Source organism: Pongo pygmaeus, chromosome 16, assembly GCF_028885625.2.
Source record: "Pongo pygmaeus isolate AG05252 chromosome 16, NHGRI_mPonPyg2-v2.0_pri, whole genome shotgun sequence".
Classification (NCBI taxonomy): Eukaryota; Metazoa; Chordata; class Mammalia; order Primates; family Hominidae; genus Pongo; species Pongo pygmaeus.
The window spans coordinates 46371945-46396828 of record NC_072389.2 but is presented as its reverse complement, the minus strand read 5'-3'; the positions used below and the strand labels follow the sequence as shown (position 1 = coordinate 46396828).

Here is a 24884-nt window from a genome sequence, read left to right as displayed (position 1 = left end):
CATGACCTCCCTTTTCTGGTTCAGTTAATTTGCTAGAGCAGCTCACAGAACTCAGAGAAACATTTTACTTACATTTACTCATTTATTATTATTATCATTATTTTGAGACAGAGTCTTGCTCTTTCTTGCTCAGACTGGAGTGCAGTGGCGAGTATCTCAGCTCACTGCAACCTCTGCCTTCCAGGCTCAAGCAGCTCTCCTGTCTCAGCCTCCCGAGTAGCTGGGACTACAGGTGCACACCACTACGCCCAACTAATTTTTGTATTTTTAGTAGAGATAGGGTTTCGCCATATTGGTCAGGCTGGTCTCGAACAGCTGACCTTAGGTGATCCACCCACCTCAGCCTCCCAAGGTGCTAAGATTACAGGCATGAGCCACCACACCCAGCCTACTCATTTATTATTTTAAAGAATATTACAAGTCCAGGTGTGGTGGCTCACACATGTACTTCCAGCACTTTGGGAGGCCGAGGCAGGTGGATCACTTGAGCTCTGGAGTTGGAGACTAACCTGGGCAACATGGTGAAACAAACCCTATCTCTAAAAAAAACACAAAAAAATTAGCCAAGTGTGGTGTTGCACGCCTGTAGTCCCAGCTACTTGGGAGGCTGAGGCAGGAGAATCACTTGAAGCCAGAAGGCAGAGGTTGCAGTGAGCTGATATTGTGCCACTGTACTCCAGCCTGGGTGACAGAGCCAGACTCTGTCTCAAAAAATATATATATATATATATCATATATATCATATACGTCTATGATATATAATATATCATATACGTCTATGATAGACGTCTATGATATATAATATATCATATATCATATATATGATAAGCCAAACATAGTGACATGCACTATATATGATATATAATATATGTAACACCTAATACAATATATATAATATATAATATATTATATATAAATGTAATATAATATATAAAACAAATATATATAAAACAAATGTACATATATATGTATATATGTATATATATATAATATGTATATAAAACAAAGGATACAGATGAACTCTTAGATGGAAGAGATATATAGGGCAAGGTATGGGGGAAGGGGTACACCACCCACCCCCTCCAGGAACCTGCTCAGCTCTCCGGAGGCGCTGTGACTTTAGGCCTTTTGTGTTTTTTTTTATTTTGACAGACTCTTAAAAATTAATACAAGAAAAAAAAGGGGCCCGACATGGTGGTGCATGCCTGTAATCCCAGCACTTTGGGAGGCTGAGACGGGTGGATCACTTGTGTCAAAGAATTCAAGATCAGCCTTGGCAACATAGGGAGACCCCATCTCCATATTAAAAAAAATTTTTGGCCAGGTGTGGTGGCTTATGCCTGTAATCCCAATGGGGTGGCCAAGGCAGGCGGATCACCTGAGGTCAGGAGTTCACGACCAGCCTGGACAACGTGGTGAAATCCCGTCTCTACTAAAAATACAAAATTAGCTGGGTGTGTTGGCGCCCACCTGTAATCCCAAGCTACTTGGGAGGCTGAGGCAGGAGAATTGCTCCCAGGAGGCGGAGGTTGCAGTTAGCCAAGATCACGCCATTGCGCTCCAGCCTGGGCAACAGATTAAGACTCCATCTCCAAAAAAGAAAAAAGGCCAGGTGTGGTGGCTCACGCCTGTAATCCCCGTACTTTGGGAGGCCTAGGCGAGTGGATCACCAAACCTAGTCCCTACTAAAAATGCAACAAATTACCCAGGCATGGTGGCAGGCACCTGTAATCCCAGCTACTTGGGAGGCTGAGGCAGGAGAATCACTTGAACCCGGGAGGCAGAGGTTTCGGTGAGCCGAGATTGCGCCATTGCACTCCAGCCTGGGCAACAAGAACGAAACTCTCTCTCAAAAAAAAAAAAAATTTTTTTTTTTTAATTAAAAAGTGAAAAGAGAGTCTATCTCTATCACCTAGGCTAGAGTGCAGTGGTGCAAACACGGCTCACTGCAACCTGGAGCTCCTAGGCTCAAGTGATCCTCCCACCTCAGCCTCCCGAGTAGCTGGGACCACAGGTGCACCACCATGCTCAGCTGATTTTTAAATTTTTTGGACAGATGGGGTGTCCATAAGTTTTCCAGGTGGTCTTGAACTCCTGGGTTCAAGAGATCCTCCTACCTTGGCCTCTCAAAGTGCTTACGATTACAGGCGTGAGCCACCTTGCCCAGCCTCCCTTTGGGGTTTTTAATGGAGGCTTCATTATGTAGGCATAAATGATTAAGTCATTGGCCATTCGTGATCAACTTAACCTTCAGCCCCTTTCTCCTCCTTGGAGGTTGGGTAGTGGGGATGAAAGTCCCAGCCCTCTAATCATGCGTTTGTCTTTCCTGTGACTAGTGCCTGTCCTGAAACTCTGGGAGCATCTAGGAGCCCCCAGGCACCAGTCATCCCATTAATACACAAAAAACACTCTTATCACTCACTTTCAAGATTCCAAGGGTTTTAGGAGCTATATTTCAGGAAATCAGAAGGAAGACCAAATATTTAGTTCACAATTAGAATGCCATAAATGAGACTGGTAAAATTTATTTATTTATTTATTTATATTTTTTTTGAGACAAAGTCTCACTCTTGTCCTCCAGGCTGGAGTGCGATGGCGCGATCTCGGCTCATTGCAACCTCCGCCTCCAGGGTTCAAGCGATTCTCCTGCCTCGGCCCCACGAGTAGCTGGGATTACAGGCTCCTGCCACCACACCTGGCTAATTTTTTTTTTTTTTTTTTTTTTTTTTTTGTATTTTTAGTAGAGGTGGGGTTTCACCATGCTGGCCAGGCTGGTGTAGAACTCTTGACCTCAGGTGATCCACCCGCCTCAGCCTCCCAAAGTGCTGGGATTACAGGTGTGAGCCACCGAGCCCCAGCGGAGACTGGCAACATATTAAAGTTGAAACTGTAACAAGTGAAAGTCTCGGCCATGGTGGCTCAGGCCTGTAATCCCAATGCTTTGGGAGGCCGAAGCAGGCACATCACCCGAGGTCAGTAGTTTGCAATCAGCCTGGCCAACATGGTGAAACCCCGTCTCTACTAATACAAAAATGAGCTGGACGTGGTGGTGGGCGCCTGGAATCCCAGCTACTCAAGAGGCTGGGGCAGGAGACTCATTTGAACTCAGGAGGCGGGTGCAGTGAGCCCAGATTGTGCCATTGCACTCCAGCCTGGGCGACAGAGCAAGACTCCATCTCTAAATAAATAAATAAAAGTAGCCAAACATAGTGACATGCACCTGTGTCCCAGCTACTTGGGAGACTGAGGCCAGAGGATCACCTGAGCCTGGGAGGTGGAGGCTGCAGTGAGCCATGATTGCACCACTGCACTCCACTCTAGCCTGGGTGACAGAGCAAGACTCCGTCTCAAAAAAAAAAAAAGGCTGGGCGTGGTGTCTCATGCCTGTAATCCCAGCACTTTGGGAAGCCAAGGTGGGTGGATCACCTGAGGTCAGGAGTTCGAGACCAGCCTGGTCAACATAGTGAAACCCCCATCTCTACTAAAATATACAAAAAATTAGCCAGATGTGGTGGCGGGTCCCTGTAATCCCAGCTACTCAGGAGGCAGGAGAATCGCTTGAACCTGGGAGGCAGAGGTTGCAGTGAGCCAAGATCACGCATTGCATTCCAGCCTGGGCAACAGGAGTGAAACTGTCTCAAAAAAAAAAAAAATGGAAAGTCTCTTTCACCAGCTTGTCCTTTTCTTTCCTTTTGAAAATCACAGTGATTGTGTCTTACTTTTTTTACTTAAGAACAAATTTTACCTGTTTTCTCCAAGAATCAAGTACCTATCATTGGCCGGGCGTGGTGGCTCATGCCTGTAATCCCAGCACTTTGGGAGGCCGAGATGGGCGGAGGTCAGGAGATCAAGACCATCCTGGCTAACACGGTGAAACCTCATCTCTACTAAAAAAAAAAAAAAAAAAAAAAAAAAGCAGGACATGGTGGCAGGTGCCTATAGTCCCAGCTACTTGGGAGGCTGAGGCAGGAGAATGGCGAGAACCCAGGCAGCAGAGGTTGCAGTGAGCCGAGATCGTGCCACTGCACTCCAGCCTGGGCGACAGAGCGAGACTCCGTCTCAAAAAAAAAAAAAAAAAAAAGAAAAAAGAAAATCACAGTGATTGTGTCTTGCTTTTTTTACTTAAGAACAAATTATACCTGTTTTCTCTAAGAATCAAGTACCTATCATTTAAAAGTGAAGATGTGGTGGGGCATGGTGGCTCACGCCTGTAAACCCAGCATTTTGGAAGGCCAAGGCAGGCAGATTGCTTTAGCCTAGGAGTTTGAAACCAGCCTAGGCAACATGGCAAAGCCCAGTCTCTACAAAAAATACAAAAATTAGCTGGGTGTGGTGGTGGGCTCCTGTAATCCAGGTACTTGGGAGGCTGATGTGGGAGAATCACAAGAGCCTGGGTGGTGGGGGTTGCAGTGAGCCAAGATCACGCCACTGTTGTTCAGCCTGGGCAACAAAGCAAGGCCCTGTCTCAAAAAAAATAAAGTTTTGGGGGGCTTATACGGGTGGATCATTTGAGGTCAGGAGTTTGAGACCAGCCTGGCCAACATGGTGAAACCCCATCTCTACAAAAAATAAAAAAGATTGGCCAGGTGCAGTGGCTCATGCCTGTAATCCCAGCACTTTGGGAGGCCGAGGTGGGTAGATCACCTGAGGTCAGGAGTTCCAGACCAGCCTGGCCAATATGGTGAAACCCCTTCTCGCTGGACGTGGACGCTCACGCATGTAATCCCAGCACTTTGGGAGGCCAAGGTGGGTGGATCATGAGGTCAAAAGATCGAGACCATCCTGGCCAACAGGGTGAAACCCCTTCTCTACTAAAAATAACAAAACTTAGCTGGGCGTGGTGGCATGCACCTGTAATCCCAGCTACTTTGGAGGCTGAGACAGGAGAATTGCTTGAATCCAGGAGGCAGAGGCTGCAGTGAGCCGAGATCATGCCACTGCACTCCAGTCCAGGTGACAGAGCAAGACTCTTGTCTCAAAAAAAAAAAAAAAAAAAAAAAATTAGCTGGGCATGGTGCCCCATGCCTGTAATCACAGCTATCAGGAGGCCGAGGCAGGAGAATTGCTTGAACTCAGGAGGCGGAGGTTGCAGTGAGCCGTGATTGTGCCACTGCACTCCAGCCTGGGCAACAGAGCGAAACTTTGTCTCTAAGTAAATAAATAAATAAAGTGAAGATGTTAGATATTTTATCACATGTCTTTTACTCTTCATCCTCAAATTTCCCTTCCTCAGTTCTTTCTTATCCTATGGTATGTGTGTCTGGATGGTCTATTGTAGGTGGCCACAAATTGCCGAGTTTACTTATTTGACATTTTCCTTCTGGGAAGTCGAGCTTTCAACAATGGACTTCAGATGATACTAGAAGACAAGAGAATTTTGAAGGTAAGTATATAAACCGATTCCTGTGCTATTAAGATTAGCAGCCAGATTCTAATGACTGTTTCCTTCTGATTCCTTAGGTTATCCATGATTGTCGTTGGCTTTCTGATTGCCTCTCTCATCAGTATGGAATTTTGCTGAATAATGTCTTTGACACACAGGTACATGAAGGGAAGCACTGGATTCAAACTATTATATACAGCTCCTGTAGATAAAAGGGCTCATCTGGTCATCTGATGAGTGAAAGTCTTTTTTAATTTTTTTTTTTTTGGTGCTCCATTTCTGCTCACTTTTCATGTAAAATGTTTGTACAATATGTGAGAACATTTGGTGTTCTATAAAAGCACTGCAGTAAAGTTGCTTAAAATTATTTATAAAGATGTTTTCCTCATTTTGCTCCAGAATTTATCAAATAAAGAAGCAAGATTCAGACTCCATAGCATTCAGAAACTTGAGCAATTTAGGGATCATTCAGAAGCCTCAGGGAGACATAGCATGAGATGAACAATCACATATCTTCCTCTACCACATATGTAACAATTAAGGCAAGCTGACATCTAGCTTAGGGGTACAGGTCGTCCTGCATATGCCCCCCAAATCTATGTGGGCCCAAAACAGCCTCAAGTGATATAATTTGTCTGTCCTCTAGGGGACCTTAGAGAAATGAGAAATCCCTAGATTCTACTAGCATTATTGTTGTTGTTATTATTATTTAGAAGTGGAATCTTACTGTGTTGCCCAGGCTAGTCTCAAACTCTTACTCTCAAGCCATCCTCCTGCCTCAGCCACCCAAGTAAAGGCATGAACGTCTACTAGCTCTTAGAGCTGATCTGGGTTTCTGGTTTGGCTGTGAGAGCAGTAAAACCACTAGTTTCATTATGTTTTCTTCAGGTTCTTCTAGTCTTTTAGGTTTATGACAGTAAAAGGGAAATCTTGATTACACAAGCTTAGAGCCTTTGGAGAGAAACTGAACTAATAAGTTGGCCAATTATTTTTGAGCAGCAATCTCTAAAAGTTCAATTTTATGTTACTATATTTGGTTCACTTTTTGTTTATGTATCTACTTATAATGTATTTGCTGCCATTTGTAGAGATTACTTTTATGCTTACTCCAAAATCTAACATAACTGCTGTTTGTTTCCTTGAGGCCATTAGGCTTCTTGATTAGATCTTATGCGTATTGTCTAATGAAGACCTTGGCATATCTGTTCATGTTTTTCTTTTTAGAGTTACATAGTCCAAGAAGCAGAATTTTCACCAATTTCTTTTTCTATAACAGTGTATTAGTTTCTTATTGCTGCTGTAACAAATCACCACAAATTTAGTGGCCTAAAACAATGCTAATTTATTATTTTATTGTTTTAGGGTCAGAAGTCTTGAATCATTTTCACTAGGCTAAAGTCAATGTGTCTTGCAGGGCTGATTTCTTCTAGAGGCTCTTCTGAAGAGAGAGTTTCCTTGCCTTTTTCAGCTTCTAGTGGCCACTTGTATTCCTTGGCTTGTAGCCCCTTCCTCCATGTTCAAAGTGCATCACTGTAATCCCTGCTTCCATCATCACATCACCTTCTCCACTGACTGTAGTAAAATCTCCGTTTGCCTTGCTCTTAAAAAAATCACTTTTCAGGCCCGGCACGGTGGCTCACACCTGTAATCCCAACACTTTGGGAGGCCAAGGCAGGCAGATCACGAGGTCAGGAGATTGAGACCATCCTGGCTAACACAGTGAAACCCTGTCTCTACTAAAAATACAAAAAATTAGCCGGGCGTGGTGGTGGCAGGTGCCTGTAGTCCCAGCTACTCAGGAGGCTGAGGCAGGAGAATGGCGTGAACCCAGGAGTCAGAGCTTGCAGTAAGCCAAGATTGCGCAACTGCACTCCAGCCTGGGAGAGAGAGCGAGACTCCGTCTCACCAAAAAAAAAAAAAAGAAGAAAAAAAGAGAAAAAAATCACTTGTCATCCCATTTAGGGCCTACCTGGGTAATTCAGGATAATCTCATCTCAAAATCCTTGACTTAATCACAGCTGCAAAGTCCCTTTTGCATGTAAGATAACATTCACAGGTTCCTGTGGTTATGAAGAAGTTATCTTTGGGGGCCATTGGCCAGCCTACCACACATAGATAAATAATTATAATTATTTATTTTATTAGCTTTTCTTACAAAATTTTCTCGGTTATCAGTAGATAATAAAAGTAATTTTTTTTTTGAGACAAGGTCTGGCTCTGTTGCCCAGGCTGGAGTGCAGTGGCATGATCATAGCTCTCTGCTAGTGTGGCCTCGAAGTCCTGGGCTCAAGCCGTCCTCCCACTTCAGCCTCCCAAGTAGCTGGGACTACAGGCACACACCATCATGCCTGGCTGATTTTTAAATTTTTTTTAAGATATGGGATCTCTCTATGTTGTCCAGGCTGGTCTTGAACTCCCGACCTCAAACAGTCTTCTAGCCTTGGCTTCCCAAAGTGCTGGGATTACAGGTGTGAGCCAACATGCCAGGCCCATTTTTTCCCCCCAGAAACAGAGTCTCACTATGTTGCCCATGCTGGCGTCGAACTCCTGAGCTCAAGAGATCCTGCTGGTTCAGCTCCCGACTAGCTGGGACTATAGGAATGCATTCTCAGCCCACTAAAAATAATTCTTGAATTTTATCTTCCTTTCTTGATTCCCTAAAGGGTAACAAAGACTAATAAATAACCATAAGGCAGGTGGATATTGTAACACAAGGAGAAAAAAAAAACATTAGGTGCAGTGGCTCACGCCTGTAATCCCAACACTTTGGGAGGCCGAGACAGGAGGATTGCTTGAGCCCAGGAATTCGAGATCAGCCTAAACAACGTAGCGAGACACCGTCTCTACAAAAAAATTTTAAGAGGCTGGGCGCGGTGGCTCACGCTTGTAACCCAGCACTTTGGGAGGCCGAGGCGGGCGGATCACGAGGTCAGCAGATCGAGACCATGGTAAAACCCTGTCTGTACTAAAACTACAAAAAATTAGCCGGGCGTGGTGGCAGGCGCCTGTAGTCCCAGCCACTCGGAGAGGCTGAGGCAGGAGAATGGCGTTAACCCGGGAGGCGCAGCTTGCAGTGAGCCGAGATCGCGCCACTGCACTCCAGCCTGGGTAACAGAGCGAGACTCCGTCTCAAAAAAAAAAAAAAAAATTTAAGAATACTAGCCAGGCATAGTGGGATGTGCCTGTAGTCCTAGCTACTCGAGGCTGAGGCAGGAAGATCCCTTGAACTTGGAAGATTGAGGCTGCAGTGAGCCATGATTGTGGCATTGTACTCCAACCTGGGAGATAGAGCAAGACCCTATCTCAAAAAAAAAAAAAAAAAAAAAAATTGCCTGGCGCAGTGGTTCACGCCTGTAATCCCAACATTTTGGGAGCCCAAGGCGGGCGGATCACGAGGTCAAGAGGTGGAGACTCTCCTGGCCAACATGGTGAAACCCTGTCTATACTAAAAATATGAAAATTAGCCAGGCATGGTGGCATACACCTGTAATCACAGCTACTTGGGAGGCTGAGGCAGGATAATTGCTTGAATCCGGGAGGTGGAGGTTGCAATGAGCCAAGATCACACCATTGCACTCCAGCTCTGGGCGACAGAGGAAGACTGTCTCAGGAAAAGAAAAGAAAAAAGAAAGTAGTTAAGGAAACAGCAAAGTTGGGTTGCTGGGTGTGATGGGTTGTGCCTGTAGTCATGGTTACTATGGAGGCTGTAGTGGGAGGACTGCTTGAGCTAAGGAGTTTTGGACTGTAGGGCACTGTGCTGATGGGGTGCCTGTACTGAGATTGGCATCAATGTGGTGGCCTCCCAGGAGCGGGGAGAACCACCAGGTTGCCTAAGTGAGGGTGAACAAGCCCAGGTCAGACATGGAATAGGTCAGAACCTCCGTGCTCATCAGTAGTGGAATCCTGCCTGTGAATAGCCACTGCACTCCAGCCTGGACAACATAGCAAGACCCTGTCTCTTAAAAAAAAAAGTTGAAAATTAGCCAGGCGTGGTAGCCTGCACCTGTAGTCCCAGCTACTCGGGAGGCTGAGGCAGGAGAATTACTTGAACCTGGGAAGTGGAGGTTGCAGTGAGCTGAGATCGTGCCACTGCACTCCAGCCTGGGCGACAGAGTGAGACTCCACCTCAAAAAAAAAAAAAAATTGAGCTTTTATTCCGTTTTTTTTTTCTCTCATTTTTCAGAATAAGTTGGCTGAACAACTTTAAATTTCCCGATAACATGGTCTATCGTGTGGGTCCTTGGGGAAAATGTTATTTAGACATTTCTCTAAATATATTTCTGGCATGAGATAGCTCTCTGTATATATTCAACTGGTCTGTTTGTCTTTTTAAAATACCACAGGTAGCAGATGTACTTCAGTTTTCCATGGAAACGGGTGGCTATCTTCCAAACTGCATCACTACTTTGCAGGAGAGTTTAATCAAACACCTTAAAGTGGCCCCTAAATATCTCTCCTTTCTAGAAAAGAGACAAAAACTAATTCAGGTGAGTGTTAAAGGATGTGCTGTATGACATTATTTTTTTTCAAGTGTTTTCTGAGCAGTATTATCAGCCTATTATGTAGAAAAATGACAGCTGCCATGTAATCATATGAACATTGCCAAAATCTTAACTGTGCCAAATGGGAATGGTTTATATCTGGTCTCAAGTGGATAAAAGCCAGGATCCAGATTTGTTGGCTATCAATTAAAAAGCAGTCTTAGGCCGGGTTCAGTGGCTTATGCCTATAATCCCAACACTTTGGGAGGCTGAGGCGGGCAGATCACCTGAGGTCTGGAGTTCAAGACCAGCCTGACTAACATGGTGAAATCTCTTCTGTACTAAAAATACAAAAATTAGCTGGGCAGGGTGGCAGGCATCTGTAATCTCAGCTACTCAGGAGGCTGAGGCAGGAGAATCACTTGAACCTGGAGTTGGGGGCAGGGGCGGTGGACATTGTGGTGAGCTGAGATCGTGCCACCGCACTCCAGGCTGGGCAACAGAGTGAGACTCCGTCTCAAAAAAGAATAAATAAATAAATAAATAAAATAAGCACTCTTAAATAAATTTTCTAGCTGGGACAAGGGGGAAATTTTTGTGAGAATTTCGATCAAGGCAATGGAACCAAAGTCACCCTAGTTATTTCTCCCAAAGTAAAGCAAATTTTCTGTAGCTTCTGACATCCTTATGTGCAAACTTAGGTCATAATTATATTGGCTGCAATTCTGTTCACATAATCAAGCTTGCTGCCTCTAGTTTTGAGAAGTCTTGATTGACCAACCTCTACCCCTCTCTTTCTCTGTTATACACACACTATTAATGTAGGAGTATGTGTGCAAGCGTGTGTATGCTCAAAGGCTATCAATAGTGTGAAAGTAGAAGGTAATAATAGAAGAAAATGATAGTGTCTTAAATTAAGCAACACTTTAAACAGTTCTTTTTCTTTTTCTTTTTTTTTTTTTTTTTTTGAGACGGAGTCTCGCTCTGTCACCAGGCTGGAGTGCAGTGGCGCAATCTCAGCTTACTGCAACCCTGCAAGCTCCGCCTCCCGGGTTCAAGCGATTCTCCTGCCTCAGCCTCCTGAGTAGCTGGGACTACAGGCGTGTGCCACCATGCCCAGCTAATTTTTGTATTTTCAGTAGAGATGGGGTTTCACCATGTTGGCCAGGATGGTCTCGATGTCTTAACCTTGTGATCCGCCTGCCTCAGCCTCCCAAAGTGCTGGGATTACAGGCGTGAGCCACTGTGCCCGGCCTTAAACAGCTATTTTCTTTAAAGTCTTGCTTACTATTCAGAGGAAATTGTTTTATTGTCTCCAGGAAAATCCAGAAGTATGGTTTATCCGACCTGTTTCACCCTCTTTACTGAAAATTTTGGCCCTGGAAGCTACCTACCTGTTACCCCTTCGCTTGGCACTCCTAGATGAGATGATGTCTGACCTAACCACCCTGGTGGATGGTTACCTAAACACGTATCGCGAAGGGTCTGCAGACCGGCTTGGAGGCACTGAGGTAGGTGCAGCTCTCTGTCTTTAGGACCTCTTTTCTGCCTTCTCAAGGAAGGCAGATACAGTGATACCCTTTCTTCATAGCTGCAATAGTTTTCATGGGGCCAACTTGGGGATAAATACTCTTGAAGGGGCAACAGCTTGGGCGTGATCCATCCCCTCACCTTTTCATAATGTTGAGTTAGGTATCCAAGAAATATTTCTGTCTAAGAATGGGTAAGTTTAATATTTCCATATTTTTATTTTATTTTATTTTATTTATTTATTTTTTTGAGACGGAGTCTCACTGTGTCACCCAGGCTGGAGTACAATGACATGATCTCAGCTCACTGAAAACTCCGCCTCCTGGGTTCCAGCAATTCTCCTGCCTCAGCCTCCTGAGTAACTGGGATTACAGGCATGTGCCACCACGCCTGGCTAATTTTTTGTATTTTTAGTAGAGATGGGGTTTCACCATGTTGGCCAGGCTGGTCTCAAACTCCTGACCTTGTGATCTGCCTACCTTGGCCTCCCAAAGTGCTGGGATTACAGGCATGAGCCACCACGCCCAGCCTATTTTTATTTTTTGAGATGGAATCTCGCTTTGTCACTCAGGCTGGAGTGCAGTGGTATGATCTCAGCTCACTGTAGCCTCCGCCTCCCGGGTTCAAGGAATTCTGCCTCAGCCTCCTGAGTAGCTGAGATTACAGGCACCTGCCACCATGCCCTGCTAATTTTTGTATTTTTAGTAGAGATGGGGTTTTACCATGTTGGCCAGGCTGGTCTTGAACTCCTGACCTTAGGTGATTAGCCTGCCTTGGCCTCCCAAAGTGCTGGGATTACAGGCATAAGCCACAGTGCTTGGCCTCCATATTTATTCTTATGCAGCAGAGAGATATAAAAAACTGTAGGCATGAGGTCAGGAGTTTGAGACCAGCCTGGCCAACATGATGAAACCCCATCTCTACTAAAAATACAAAAAATGAGCCAGGCGTGGTGGCACATGCCTGTAATCCCATCTACTCAGGATGCTGAGGCAGGAGAACAGCTTGAACCCGGGAGGTGGAGGTTGCAGTGAGCTGAGATCACACCACTGTACTCCAGCCTGGGTGACAGAGCAAGACTCTGTCTCAAAAAAAAAAAAAAGAAGAAAGAAAAGAAAAAAAAGGAAAAGCTTAAACTATTAAACTGAGAATTTCAATCATTTTTCAAGCATACTATGAATATTAACAATGACTGTCTCAAAAAAAAAAGGGCCAGGGCCAGGTACGGTGGCTCATACCTGTAATCCCAGCACTTTGGGAGGCCGAGGCTGGTGATCACCTGAGGTCAAGAGTTTGAGATCAGCCTGGCAAACATGGTGAAGCCCTGTCTCTACAAAAAATACAAAAATTAGCTGGGCATGGTGGCGGGCACCTGTAGTCCCAGCTACTTGGGAGGCTGAGGCAGGAGAATTGTTTGAACCCAGGAGGTAGGGGTTGCAGTGAGCCGAGATTCTGCCAATGCACTCCAGCCTGGGTGACCAGCAGAGACTCTGTCTGAAAAAGAAAAGAAAAGAAAATAAATGAGAGGGAAGGGGAGGCGAGGGAAGGAGAGTGGAGGGGACAAGGGGAGGGGGAGGAGGAGTGTGAGGGAGGAAAAAGAGGGGAGGGAGACTATAGATCAGGATTTGGCAAACTATAGCCCGCTGGCCAAATCTGGCCTGCAGACTGTTTTCTCCAGCTCGTGAGCTAAGAACAATTTTTACATTTTTAAAGGATTGTTAAAAAAAAAAAAAGTAGTAGAAGTAGTATATGAGACTGTGGCTCACAAAGCCTAAAATATTTGGTGTTTTGTTCTTTACAGGAAAAGTTTGCCAGTTGCTGTTATAAACCAGTTTTACTTATGAATATTGATATAAAATCTTAAAATACTAGCTTTTTTTTTTTGAGACAGGGTTTCGCTCTTGTTGCCCAGGCTGGAGTGAAGTGGCATGATACCGGCTCACTACAACCTCCATCTCCTGGGTTCAAGCGATTCTCCTGCCTCAGCCTCCCGACTAGCTGGGATTACAGGCATGCACCATCACGCCTGGCTAATTTTGTATTTTTAGTAGAGACGGGATTACTCCATGTTGGTCAGGCTGGTCTCGAACACCTGACCTCAGGTGATCCGCTCACCTCAGCCTCCCAGAGTGCTAGATTACAAGGCGTGAGCCACTGCACCCGGCCTAATACTAGCATTTTTTATATGAAGCCTATATATGTTATTATTTTTAATGTGTCATTGGATTCTAGTTGCAAGCATGGTTCAGTGTGACAAAATCGTACATTTCAGTAGAGCCAAGAAAGTCTTATGATTATCTTATAAATGCTGAAAAAATTATAATATTCTACATGCATTATTGGTCAAAGTTGGAATAGATGGTAACTTTTCTAACATAATAAAACATATACAGTCATCTCTCAGTATCTGTGGGGGATTGGTTCCAGGATCCCCCCATGGATACCAAAACCCATAATGCTCAAGTCCCTTATGTGAAATGTATGGATGAGTATATGAAACATATGGATGAGCCGGGCGTGGTGGCTCACGCCTGGCCTGTAATCCCAGCACTTTGGGAAGCCAAGGCGTGTGGTTCACCTGAGGTCAGGAGTTCAAGACCAGCCTGGCCAACATGGTGAAACCCTGTCTCTACTAATAATACAAAAATTAGCTGGGCATGGTGGTGCATGCCTGTAATCCCAGCTACTTGGGAGGCCGAGGCGAGCAGATCACCTGAGGTCAAGAGTTCGATACCAGCCTGACCAACATAGAGAAACCCCGTCTCTACTAAAAATACAAAATTAGCCGGGCATGGTGGTGCATGCCTGTAATCCCCAGCTACTCGGGAGGCTGAGGCAGGAGAATCGCTTGAACCTGGGAGGCAGAGGTTGCAGTGAGCTGAGATCACGCCATTGCACTCCAGCCTGGGCTCGAAACTCCATCTCAAAAAAAAAAAAAAAAAAGAATCACTTGAACCCAGGAGGTGGAGGTTGTAGTGAGCTGAGAGTGCACCATTGTACTCCAGCCTGGGCGACAAGAGCAAAACTCCATCTCCTTAAAAAAAAAAAAAAAAAAAGAAATCTATGGATGAAATGTATGTCACTTATATGAAATATAAGGATGATTTAAAGTATAGGGGAGGATATATATAGGTTATACGGAAATGTGCAGCAGCATTTTTTCATTTTTCACTATCATATCCTCCCCTATACTTCAAATCATTCTTAGATTACTTATAATAGCTAATACAACGTAAATGCTATGTAAATAGTTGTTATATTGCATTGTTTGGGGAATAATGCCATGGAAAAAAAAGTTTGTACATCATCATTTCAAATGCAACCATTCTTTTTTTTTCTGATTTTTTTTTTTTTTTTTTTTTTTTTTGAGACAGAGTCTTGCTCGTCACCCAGGCTGGAGTGCAGTGGTGCAATCTTGGCTCATTGCAACCTCCACCTCCTGAGTTCAAGTGATTCTCCTCCCTCAGCCTCCTGAGTAGCTGAGATTAAAAGCATGTGCTACCGTGCTCAGCTAATTTTTATATTTTTAGTAGAGATGGGTTTTAGCCATGTTGGTCAGACTGGTCTGGAAATCCTGACCTCAAGTGATCCATCCACCTCAGCCTCCCAAAGTGCTGGGATTACAGGCGTGAGCCACTTTTTCCTGACTATTGCAATCTACAGTTGGTTGAATCCATGGATGCAGAACCCATGGATATGGAAAGTATCTCAAGAGAGAAGACTACATATTTGTTTGAGAACACTAATATCAGGAACAGTACAAAAATTATGACTATCACCACTATTTTAGCATTTTTGAAGCTATTAGCCAGTGAAATTAGAAAATAAAATATGAGCCATGGAAATTGAAAAAAGGAATCAGAATTATGACTTGCCAGTTATAGAACTAAAAACTGAAGAGAAACAACTGAAAAAGACTACCACAAACAAAAAGACAATTTATAAAGTGCCTGGGTACAAATGTAAAAATTACTAGATTTTTGATATCCATATAAGCGCTAAAAAATATAATCGGAGGCCAGGTGTGGTGGCTCACGCCTATAATCCCAGCACTTTGGGATGCTGAGGTGGGAGGATCGCTTGAGCCCAGGGATTCAAGACCAGCCTGGCCAGCATAGTGAAACCCTGTCTCTACAAAAAAATTAAATATTAGCCAGGTGTGGTGGCGCACACCTGAAGTTGCAGCTACTCTGAGTGGGGGAGGCTGACGTGGGAGGATTGCTTGAGCCCAGGAGGTGGAGATTGCAGTAAGCCATGATCACACCACTGTACTTCAGCCTGGGTGACAGAGCAAGGCTCTGTCTCAAAAAAACCCCCCAAAAAATTAGCAAGGCGTGGTGGCGTGCACCTGTGCTTCCAGCTACTCAGGAGGCTGAGGCAGGAGGATCACTAAAGGCCAGGAGTTATAGGTTACAGTGAGCCATGATCACACCATTGCACTCCAGCCAAGGCAACAGAGCAAGACGCTGTCTAAAAACAAACAAACAAACAAAAAAACAAACAAAAAAAACTTCCCAAAACCTGAAAGAGGTAACAAAATAAAAATTTGGAGGAAAATAAAAATGTAATCCAATGAAAAAAATATGTATATGATCATACATGAGTAGACTATCTTTGGGAGATAACACAAGAAACTGCTCTAAGAAGATGTACCTGCTAAGGCAGCTGAGGCCAGGTTGGAAGGGAGACTAACTTCCTGTATAATCTTTATACATACGTGCATACACACACAGACGCACAGCCCTATGGATTCACTGCCTTTTCAAAATATTGAAATTACTAGAAAAATGATACTACTATAACTGAAGACACCAGAGGGTGCTGTATGAACACATTTGAATAGACTCTCATTTACCAATTACCATTTGGTACAACAGAAGTGATTTCAGGCCGGGCACGATGGCTCATGACTGTAATCCCAGCACTTTGGGAGGCGGATCACAAGGTCAGGAGATCGAGACCATCCTGGCTAACGCAGTGAAACCCCGTCTCTACTAAAAATACAAAAAAAAATTAGCCGGGCATGGTGGCAGGTGCCCGTAGTCCCAGCTACTTGGGAGGCTGAGGCAGGAGAATGGCCTGAACCCAGGAGGCAGAGCTTGCAGTGAGCCGAGATTGTGCTACTGCACTTCAGCCTGGGCGACAGAGTGAGACTCCGTCTCAAAAAAAAAAAAAAAAAAAAAACACCTGATTTTAAGTACCATATTCAGAAGTTTAGTTATAATAAAACTTGTGTTTGCTTTCTCTTCTTAGCCTACATGTATGGAGCTGCCAGAGGAACTGCTTCAACTCAAGGACTTCCAGAAGCAGCGCAGGGAGAAAGCTGCAAGAGAATATAGGGTGAATGCACAGGGACTCCTGATAAGGACAGTGCTACAACCAAAAAAATTAGCGACAGAGACAGCAGGGAAAGAGGAGAAAGTCAAAGGCTTCTTATTTGGTAAAAATTTTGGGATAGATAAAGCTCCAAGTTTTACATCTCAAGACTTTCACAGGGATGTGAATTTACTGAAAGAAGAATCTTTGAATAAACAAGCTACAAATCCTCAGCATCTACCTCCCATAGAGGAAGGGGAAAGCAGTGAGGATTCCAGTAACAAACTCATTTGCACAGAGTCAAAGGGGTCAGAGGACCAGCGAATAACTCAGAAAGAACATTTTATGACACCCAAACATGAGTTTCGGGCAAGTTTATCTTTGAAAGAGGAGATAGAACAGTTATTGATGGTGGAAAACAAGGAAGATTTAAAATGCACAAAACAGGCTGTTTCAATGTCTTCCTTTCCTCAGGAAACCGGAGTGTCTCCAAGTGACACTTTTTATCCTATCAGAAAGGCTGTGGTTTCCACACTGCCTCCCTGTCCAGCCTTGGAGAAGATCGATTCCTGGATAAATCCTTTTCTAAATCTGCCCTAGAGATGTGCAGTTTGTTCTTAAGGCCATGCAGGTGGCTTATTTCCTTTGCCATCAGGGCCTTCCACAGTGCCCAGGTTTCTCATGTTGTAAATGTAGTAATGCTTCAGTCACAGGGGAAAATTATATCCTCTTGCTTACTCCTGTGTTCCTGGTATGCGGAGAATGAGAATGAATAACTTAAATAATGGAAGAAGTATAATTTCTGATTACGTCACTGTGTAGAAATGTTCTCAGTGACCAGAGTGCGTTATTTGTCATAATTTAGGTTTAGAGGATTTGAAAAAAGGAAGAATCTTGGCCTTAGTATCAGGAAGACTCCATCATTTTCAAATTTTGTTTTGCTTCTTGACTTTTGGATTCCTTTGAAGAGACCTGGTAAACCTATTAATGATTCATTTTAAAAATTGGTAACTTTACCAGTACTTTTTTCCTTTTTATTTATTTATTTGTTTTATTATTATTATTATTTTTTACCGCTCCTTGTGGAGCAGGGCTACACCATAGGCAGTGTGCCCAGAGTAACCACTTTTTTCCTTTTTAAAATATAATATTAACTTTATGTTTGAATGTTGAATGTTTTGTCTGTCTCTTAGGCAAATAATGTTATAGGAATCAATAATTTAATTTTTGTTTTATTTGTTTTTTGTTTTTTTTGATGGAGTCTCACTCTGTCACCCAGGCTGGAGCGCAGTGGCGTGATCTCTGCTCACTGCAACCTCCGCCTCCCAGGTTCAAGTGATTCCCCTGCCTCAGCCTCCCAAGTAGCTGGGATTACAGGCGCCTGCCACCACACCCTGCTAATTTTTGTATTTTTAGTAGAGACGGGGTTTCACCATGTTGGCCAGGCTGGTCTCGAACTCCTGACTGACCTTGTGGTCCACCTGCCTTGGCCCTCCAAAGTGCTGGGATTACAGGTGTGAGCCACCGTGCCCAGCCAATATCTTTATTTTAATTTGTTTTTATTTCCTTTATTTTTAGCTGGTTTTGTCCATTTTCCTAACAAAGCAGGGACCCTGGGTTTCTTTTTAGTCTGTCTGTTATATAAACTTGAAGTCTGACTCCATTCTATTTGCCTGGAGTTAGTACACTTTCTTAGGGTGAAAGGAAGGCAGCTTGTATTGAGCCTTTTAAAGTATTGAATGCTTGCAAATTGCTAACATTCTTTTGTGTAAAATAACCAATAAACCTGTTTTGTCATACTCTACTTAAAAAAACAATCTCTCACTTTTCTTAATTGGGTCAGGGTGGAAAGAAATGTCTGGATTTCTAGGTCCAGAGTCCAGTTTATAAATCTGTGATTCGACTCTGTTATTCTTTTTGCTCTTAGGAACAATCTGAGATCAGGAACATCCTTGTCTGCACTAGTTGATTCTGACTGCCACTGAAAGAATTGTTTTTGCCTTTCCGAACTCCAGAGCCCAGATCTAGTCTGAGGTTAAGATTAAGGCAGGCCTGAGGGCAGTCAGCTCAGCCCTGCAGTTGCCTTGTCTCACCTTATACTTAGTTTAGAAAGTCACTTGGGGCCAAAGTAGTTACTGGTTCATCTTCGGTGAATGCATCTTCAGATTGAGCCCGGAATGTGGTCAATCTAGGTTTACTCTGCAAAAGGCATGGATTCCTGTAAAATTCTTGAACTTCATTTAGCTTCTTATGGAACCATTCAGTTGCTGGTCTTGAACTCCTGACCTCAGGTGATCCGCAAGACCATTCAGTTACTACTCATAACATATATACATACATGCTATAAAGTACAATGTAAAAAAAAAATTAAAAGAAAAAAATGTACAAGGTAGTACCCCTCAGGCTGGGCGCAGTGGCTCACGCCTGTAATCCTAGCACTTTGGGAGGCCGAGGCAGGTGGATCACAAGGTCAGGAGTTTGAGACCAGCCTGGCCAAGACGGTGAAACCCTGTCTCTACTAAAAATACAAAAATTAGCCGGGCGTGGTGGCACTTGCCTGTAATTCCAGCTACTTGGGGGGCTAAGGCAGGAGAATTGCTTGAACCTGGGAGGCAGAGGTTGCAGTGAGCCGAGATCACACCACTGCACTCCAGCCTGGGTGACAGAGCAAGACTCCTCCTCAAAAAAAAAAGATTTTTCTGCCGGGTAAGGTAGCTAATGCCTGCAATCCCAGCACTTTGGGAGGCTGAGGCAGGCGAATCACCTGAGGTCAGGAGTTGGAGACCAGCCTGGCCAACATGGTGAAACTCTGTCTCTACAAAAAATAGAAAAATTAGTCAGGCGTGATAGCGCACAAGTAATCCCAGTTACTTGGGAGGCTGAGGCAGGAGAATCACTTGAACCTGAGAGGTGGAGGTTGCAATGAGCTGACATCACACCACTGCACTCCAGCCTGGGCAACAGAGTGAGAGACTCTGTAGCAAAAAAAAAAAAAAAAAAAAAAAAAGCCAGGCACAGTGGCTCACGTCTGTAATCCCAGCACTTTGGGAGGCCGAGGCAGGTGGATCAATTGAGGTCAGGACTTTGAGACCAGCCTGGCCAACATGGTGAAACCCTCTGTCTACTAAAAATACAAAAATTAGCCAGGTATACTGGCAGGTGCCTGTAATCCCAACTACTCGGGAAACTGAGGTGAGAGAATCATTTGAACCAGGGAGGCGGAGGTTGCAGTGAGCCAAGATCATGCCACTGCACTCCAGTCTGGGTGACAAGAATGAAATTCCATCTAAAAAAAAATTAGCCAGGCATGGTGGCACGCACCTGTAGTCCCAGCTATTCAGGAGGCGGAGGCGGGAGAATCGCTTGAACCTGGGAGGCGGAGGTTGCAGTGAGCCAAGATTGCACCACTGGACTCCAGCCTGGGCAACAGAGCGAGATAATGTCTCAGAAAAAAAAACAGAAAAAAAAGTTCTACTGGACAGTGTGTTTGATAACTACTGACTCCCCAAACTAAATGAGCCTTTGGGGCTTCATTACAGTAGTCTCTCAAGTGAAACACTCATCTATACCTGAAACAGCATTTTTCTCTACATCTTAATTCTAGCCTGGAGTGCCTACCTAAATTCTGTGTGTGCGGTTACACCTTACGATGAATTTCTGTTCTTTGCTAGACAAAGTCTAAAAAAATTCCTGTTAACGCAAGACCTGTTGCTAGTGCTGTGCGCCATTACCCAGATTTTGGGAAATCCTGCATTTTTGTCTCGAACCATTGTTGAGTTCTTTACTTACTCTGTATTTTCCTAGTCTGAGAGGTCATAAACCATGCTTCCCAAACTCTTGGAGTCTTGCTCTAGTCTACCACTAATTTTCTATATCTCCTCTACTCGGCTGACTTTTCTGTACATAACCTATAATTAGAGACTCACAAGTAATCTGACCCTTTTAGTATTGGAATAAGGAAAGGAGGTTAAATGACCACCCTGGACAAAAATGCAGCACTTAAAACGGAACCAGTGTTTCTTGGCTTCTTGTTCCATTCAGCGTTCTTTCAACTGTAGTACGAAAAGTCACTGCAGTGGCTTTGCCCCTATCTGTCTTAAGAGCTTGATAAATTATGGCACAATAGAACTTTAATTCCCTATAGGCATCTTATCATTTTGAGACAAGGCATGTCCCAGCAGCAAGCTGAGATGAGGCCTGGGGTAAACTAGGGTGCCTAGGTGCAATTGACTCCCTATGAGTCAGCCAGGTAATTTGTCAAAAGGATATTTATTTTAAAAGTAACACAAATAACTTACAGAAAATTTAGAAAATAAGAGAAAAAAATAACTACAACCCTACTTTATACAATCCTTCCTGGCATTTTGGTATTTTTCTTTCTATTTTCTCTCTCACCATACACACACACACACTTGAAACACAGTTACAATTATACTGTAAATACAATTATTGTGCTTTTGATATGTATTTTTCTGTTTTGATGTTTCATCATTTGATATTATGTATTTTTCTATTGTGCTTTTTATATTATGTATTTTTTTATTTTAAATCCTAACAGCCAATATTTCACTAGATATTTTATTTTTTATTTATTTTATTTGTATTTTTTTTGAGACAGGGTCTCACTCTGACACCCAGGCTGGAGTGCAGTGGCACAATCTCAGTTTGCTGCAACCTCTGCCTCCCAGCCTCAAGTGATCCTCCCACCTCAGCCTCTGAGTAGCTGGGACTACAGACGTGCACCACCATACCCGACTAATTTTTGTATTTTTAGTAGAAATGGGGTTTCACCATGTTGGCCAGGCTGGTCTTGAACTCTTGACCTCAGGAGAACCACCGGCCTTGGCTTCGGCCTCCCAAAGTGCTGGGATTAAAGGCGTGAGCCACTGCACCTGGCCAGATATATTAGATCTTTCTTTCCTTTCTTTCCTTTTTCTTTCCTTCCTTTCCTTTCTCTCCCTCTTTCTCTCTCTCTTTCTCTCTTTCTTTCTTTCTAACAGACTCTTGCTCTGTCACCTGGGCTGGAGTGCAGTAGGGTGATCTCGGCTCACTGCAACCTCTGTCACCCAGGTTCAAGCGATTCTTCTGCCTCAGCCTCCTGAGTAGCTGGGATCACAGGTGTGCACCAACACACATGGCTAATTTTTGCATTTTTAATAGAGACAGGGTTTTACCATGTTGGCCAGGCTGGTCTCAAACTCCTTACCTCATGTGATCTGCCTGCCTCAGCCTCCCAAAGTGCTAGGATTACAGGCGTGAGCTGCCGCACCTGGCCGAGATATTTTATTTTAAAATTAACATGCTATTAAATAGAATTTGGAAAATGGCTGGGCATGGTGGCTCACGCTTATAATCCTAGCTCTTTGGGAGGCCAAGGTGGGAAGATTGCTTGAGCCTGGTGTGCTAGGATCACAACACTGCACTCCGACCTGGGCAACAGAGCAAGATCCTATCTCTACAAAACGAGTAAAATAAAATAGAATTTGAAAAATAGAATAAAGGAAAATAGAGAAAAATGTACTTATTTTTCTAACCCAATGGAAAAAGCAGCTGACATTTTTGTTAATTCCAGCCTCTATGGATAGGATTTTTTTCCCACTACATAGTTGTAATCATACATGTGTATTTTTCCTGCCTCATGCATGCTTTCCTGTGCTGCTACACAAACTAAAGATTTTTAATGACTGCATAATAGTCCTAAGAAGATATAGTATGGCTTATCTAACTATTTGGGTATGTTCAGGTGTTCCCAATGATTTCATGCATAAAGCTTTTTCTATATCTTGGATCACTTTGTTAGAACGAAAATCCAATATTAGAACTTGCAAATCAAAGTTTGTTTTTAACAATTGTTTTTTACAGCTCTTGCTAAGTTGCTTTCTAAAAGCATTAACCAATTATATTGCCACCTCTCATTTTTGTAGTAATCACCATTGAGAGCGTGAGTTTTTTTCTTTTCTTTTCTTTTCTTTTTTTGTGGCAGGTCCTCACTCTGTCACCCAGGCTGGAGTGCAGTGACCCGATCTTGGCTCATTGCAACCTCCACCTCCTGGGTCGAAGCAATTCTCCCTCCTCAGCCTCCTGAGTAGCTGGGATTACAGGCATGCACCACCACGCCCAGATAGTTTTTGTATTTTTGGTAGAGATAGGGTTTCACCATGTTGGCGAGTCTGGTCTCAAACTCCTGACCTCAAGCAATCTACTCGCCTCAGCTTCCCAAAGTGTTGGGATTACAGGCATGAGCCACAACACCCAGTCGAGAGCATGAGATTTTTTTCTTGAGAGGCATGGCATACTTTTAACTTTAAAAATTCAAACTTCTTGGCCGGTGCGGTGGCTCAGGCCTGTAATCCCAGCACTTCGGGAGGCTGAGGCGGGTGGATCACAAGGTCAGGAGATTGAGACCAGTCTGGCCAACATGGTGAAACCCCTTCTCTACTAAAAATACAAAAATTCGCTGGGTATGGTGGCACGTACCTGTAATCCCAACTACTTGGGAGGCTGAGGCAGGAGAATTGCTTGAACCAGGGAGTCAGAGGTTGCAGTGAGCCGAGATTGCGCCACTATAATACAGCCTGGCGACAGAGCGAGACTCTGTCTTTAAAAAAAAAAAATTCAAACTTCTTTATCCAGAAATCTTAAAAGTTTCTTGTCATTTTTTGGGTAAATTACCTGAATTGGATGCAGTGAAAATTAATGAGAACATAAGTATTAGGAACATGTGAATTCTGATAAATGTTCCTCATCTCTAAGGATAATATTATGTATATCTTTATGTTATTTTATTTATTTTTTTTGAGATGGAGTTTTGCTCTTGTTGCCCAGGCTGGAGTGCAATGATGTGATCTCAGCTCACCACAACCTCCACCTCCTGGGTTCAAGTGATTCTCCTGCCTCAGCCTCCTGAGTAGCTGGGATTACAGGCAAGTGCCACCCCACCCGGCTAATTTTGTATTTTTAGTAGAGACAGAGTTTCTCATGTTGGTCAGGCGGGTCTCAAACTCCAGACCTCAGGTGATTCACCCGCCTCGGCCTCCCAAAGTGCTGGGATTATAGGCATGAGCCACTGCTCCCGGCCGTATAATATATCTTAATCATAGAAACTCAAAAAAGTTAACATACTCATTATAAAAGGTTACTTTGAAATGTCTTCAGAGCTGGGCAGGGTGAGGTGGGTCACACCTATAATCCCAGCACTTTGGGAGGCCAAGGCGGGTGGATCGCTTGAGGTCAGGAGTTCGAGACGAGCCTGGCCAACATGGTGAAACCCTGTCTCTACTGAAAATACAAAAATTAACCAGGCATGGTGGCCCACACCTGTAATCCCAGCTACTCACGAGGCTGAAGCAGGAGAATTGCTTAAACCGGGGAGGCAGTGGATGCAATGTAAGCTGAGATCGTGCCCCTGCACTCCGGCCTGGGCGACAGAGCAAGACTGTGTCTCAAAAAAAAAAAAGAAGAATGAAAGAGCAACAACAACAAAGAATGAAAGAGGGGCTATCATTTTAGACTCTACATACGTTTAAAGGGTAGAGGAATACTACAGACAAGCTATGCCCACAAGTTGACCAACTTAGTTTTATGGACAAATTCACTGAAAATCACAAATTACTAAAACTGATTCAAGAAGAAAGGGTAGGGGGCCAGGCGCGGTGGCTCACACCTGTAAATCTAGCACTTTGGGAGACCAAGGTGGGTGGATCACTTGAGGTTAGGAGTTCGAGACCAGCCTGGCCAATATGGTGAAACCCCGCCTCTACTAAAAATACAAAAACTAGCTGGGCGTGGTGGCACATGCCTGTAATCCCAGCTACTTGGGAGGCTGAGGCAGGAGAATCACTTGAACCCAGGAAGCAGAGGCTGCAGTGAGCCAAGATCTCACCACTGCACTTTAGCCTGGCTGACAGAGGGAGACTCTGTCTTGGAAAAAAAAAAAAAAAAGGGAAAGGGTAGGATAAAGGGACGTCAATTAATGGGTACAAATGGCTGGGCGTGGTGGCTGTAATCCCAGCACTTTGGGAGGCCAAGGTGGGTGGATTGCTTGAGGTCAGGAGTTTGAGACCAGCCTGGCCAACATGGTGAAACCCTGTCTCTACTAAAAATACAAAAATTAGCTGGGCGTGGTAGTGCATGCCTGTAATCCCAGCCACTCGGGAGGCTGAGGCAGGAGAATC

At 44.0% G+C, this 24884-nt stretch overlaps 1 protein-coding gene across 4 annotated transcripts in view; it reads left to right on the top strand.

The window, feature by feature from the left end:
• EXD1 (exonuclease 3'-5' domain containing 1) overlaps positions 1 to 18527 on the top strand; it is a 53708-nt gene extending 35181 nt beyond the window's left edge. For all 4 annotated transcript variants that reach the window (XM_054450307.2, XM_054450305.2, XM_054450304.2 and 1 more), the window contains 5 exons: positions 5279 to 5383; positions 5461 to 5541; positions 9727 to 9870; positions 11184 to 11375; positions 16648 to 18527. In XM_054450307.2, coding sequence (XP_054306282.1) covers positions 5279 to 5383; positions 5461 to 5541; positions 9727 to 9870; positions 11184 to 11375; positions 16648 to 17310 — 1185 coding nt within the window. In that variant the 3' untranslated portion in view covers positions 17311 to 18527. The remainder of the gene's footprint in view (positions 1 to 5278; positions 5384 to 5460; positions 5542 to 9726; positions 9871 to 11183; positions 11376 to 16647) is intronic.
• The last annotated feature ends 6357 nt before the right edge of the window (positions 18528 to 24884 follow it).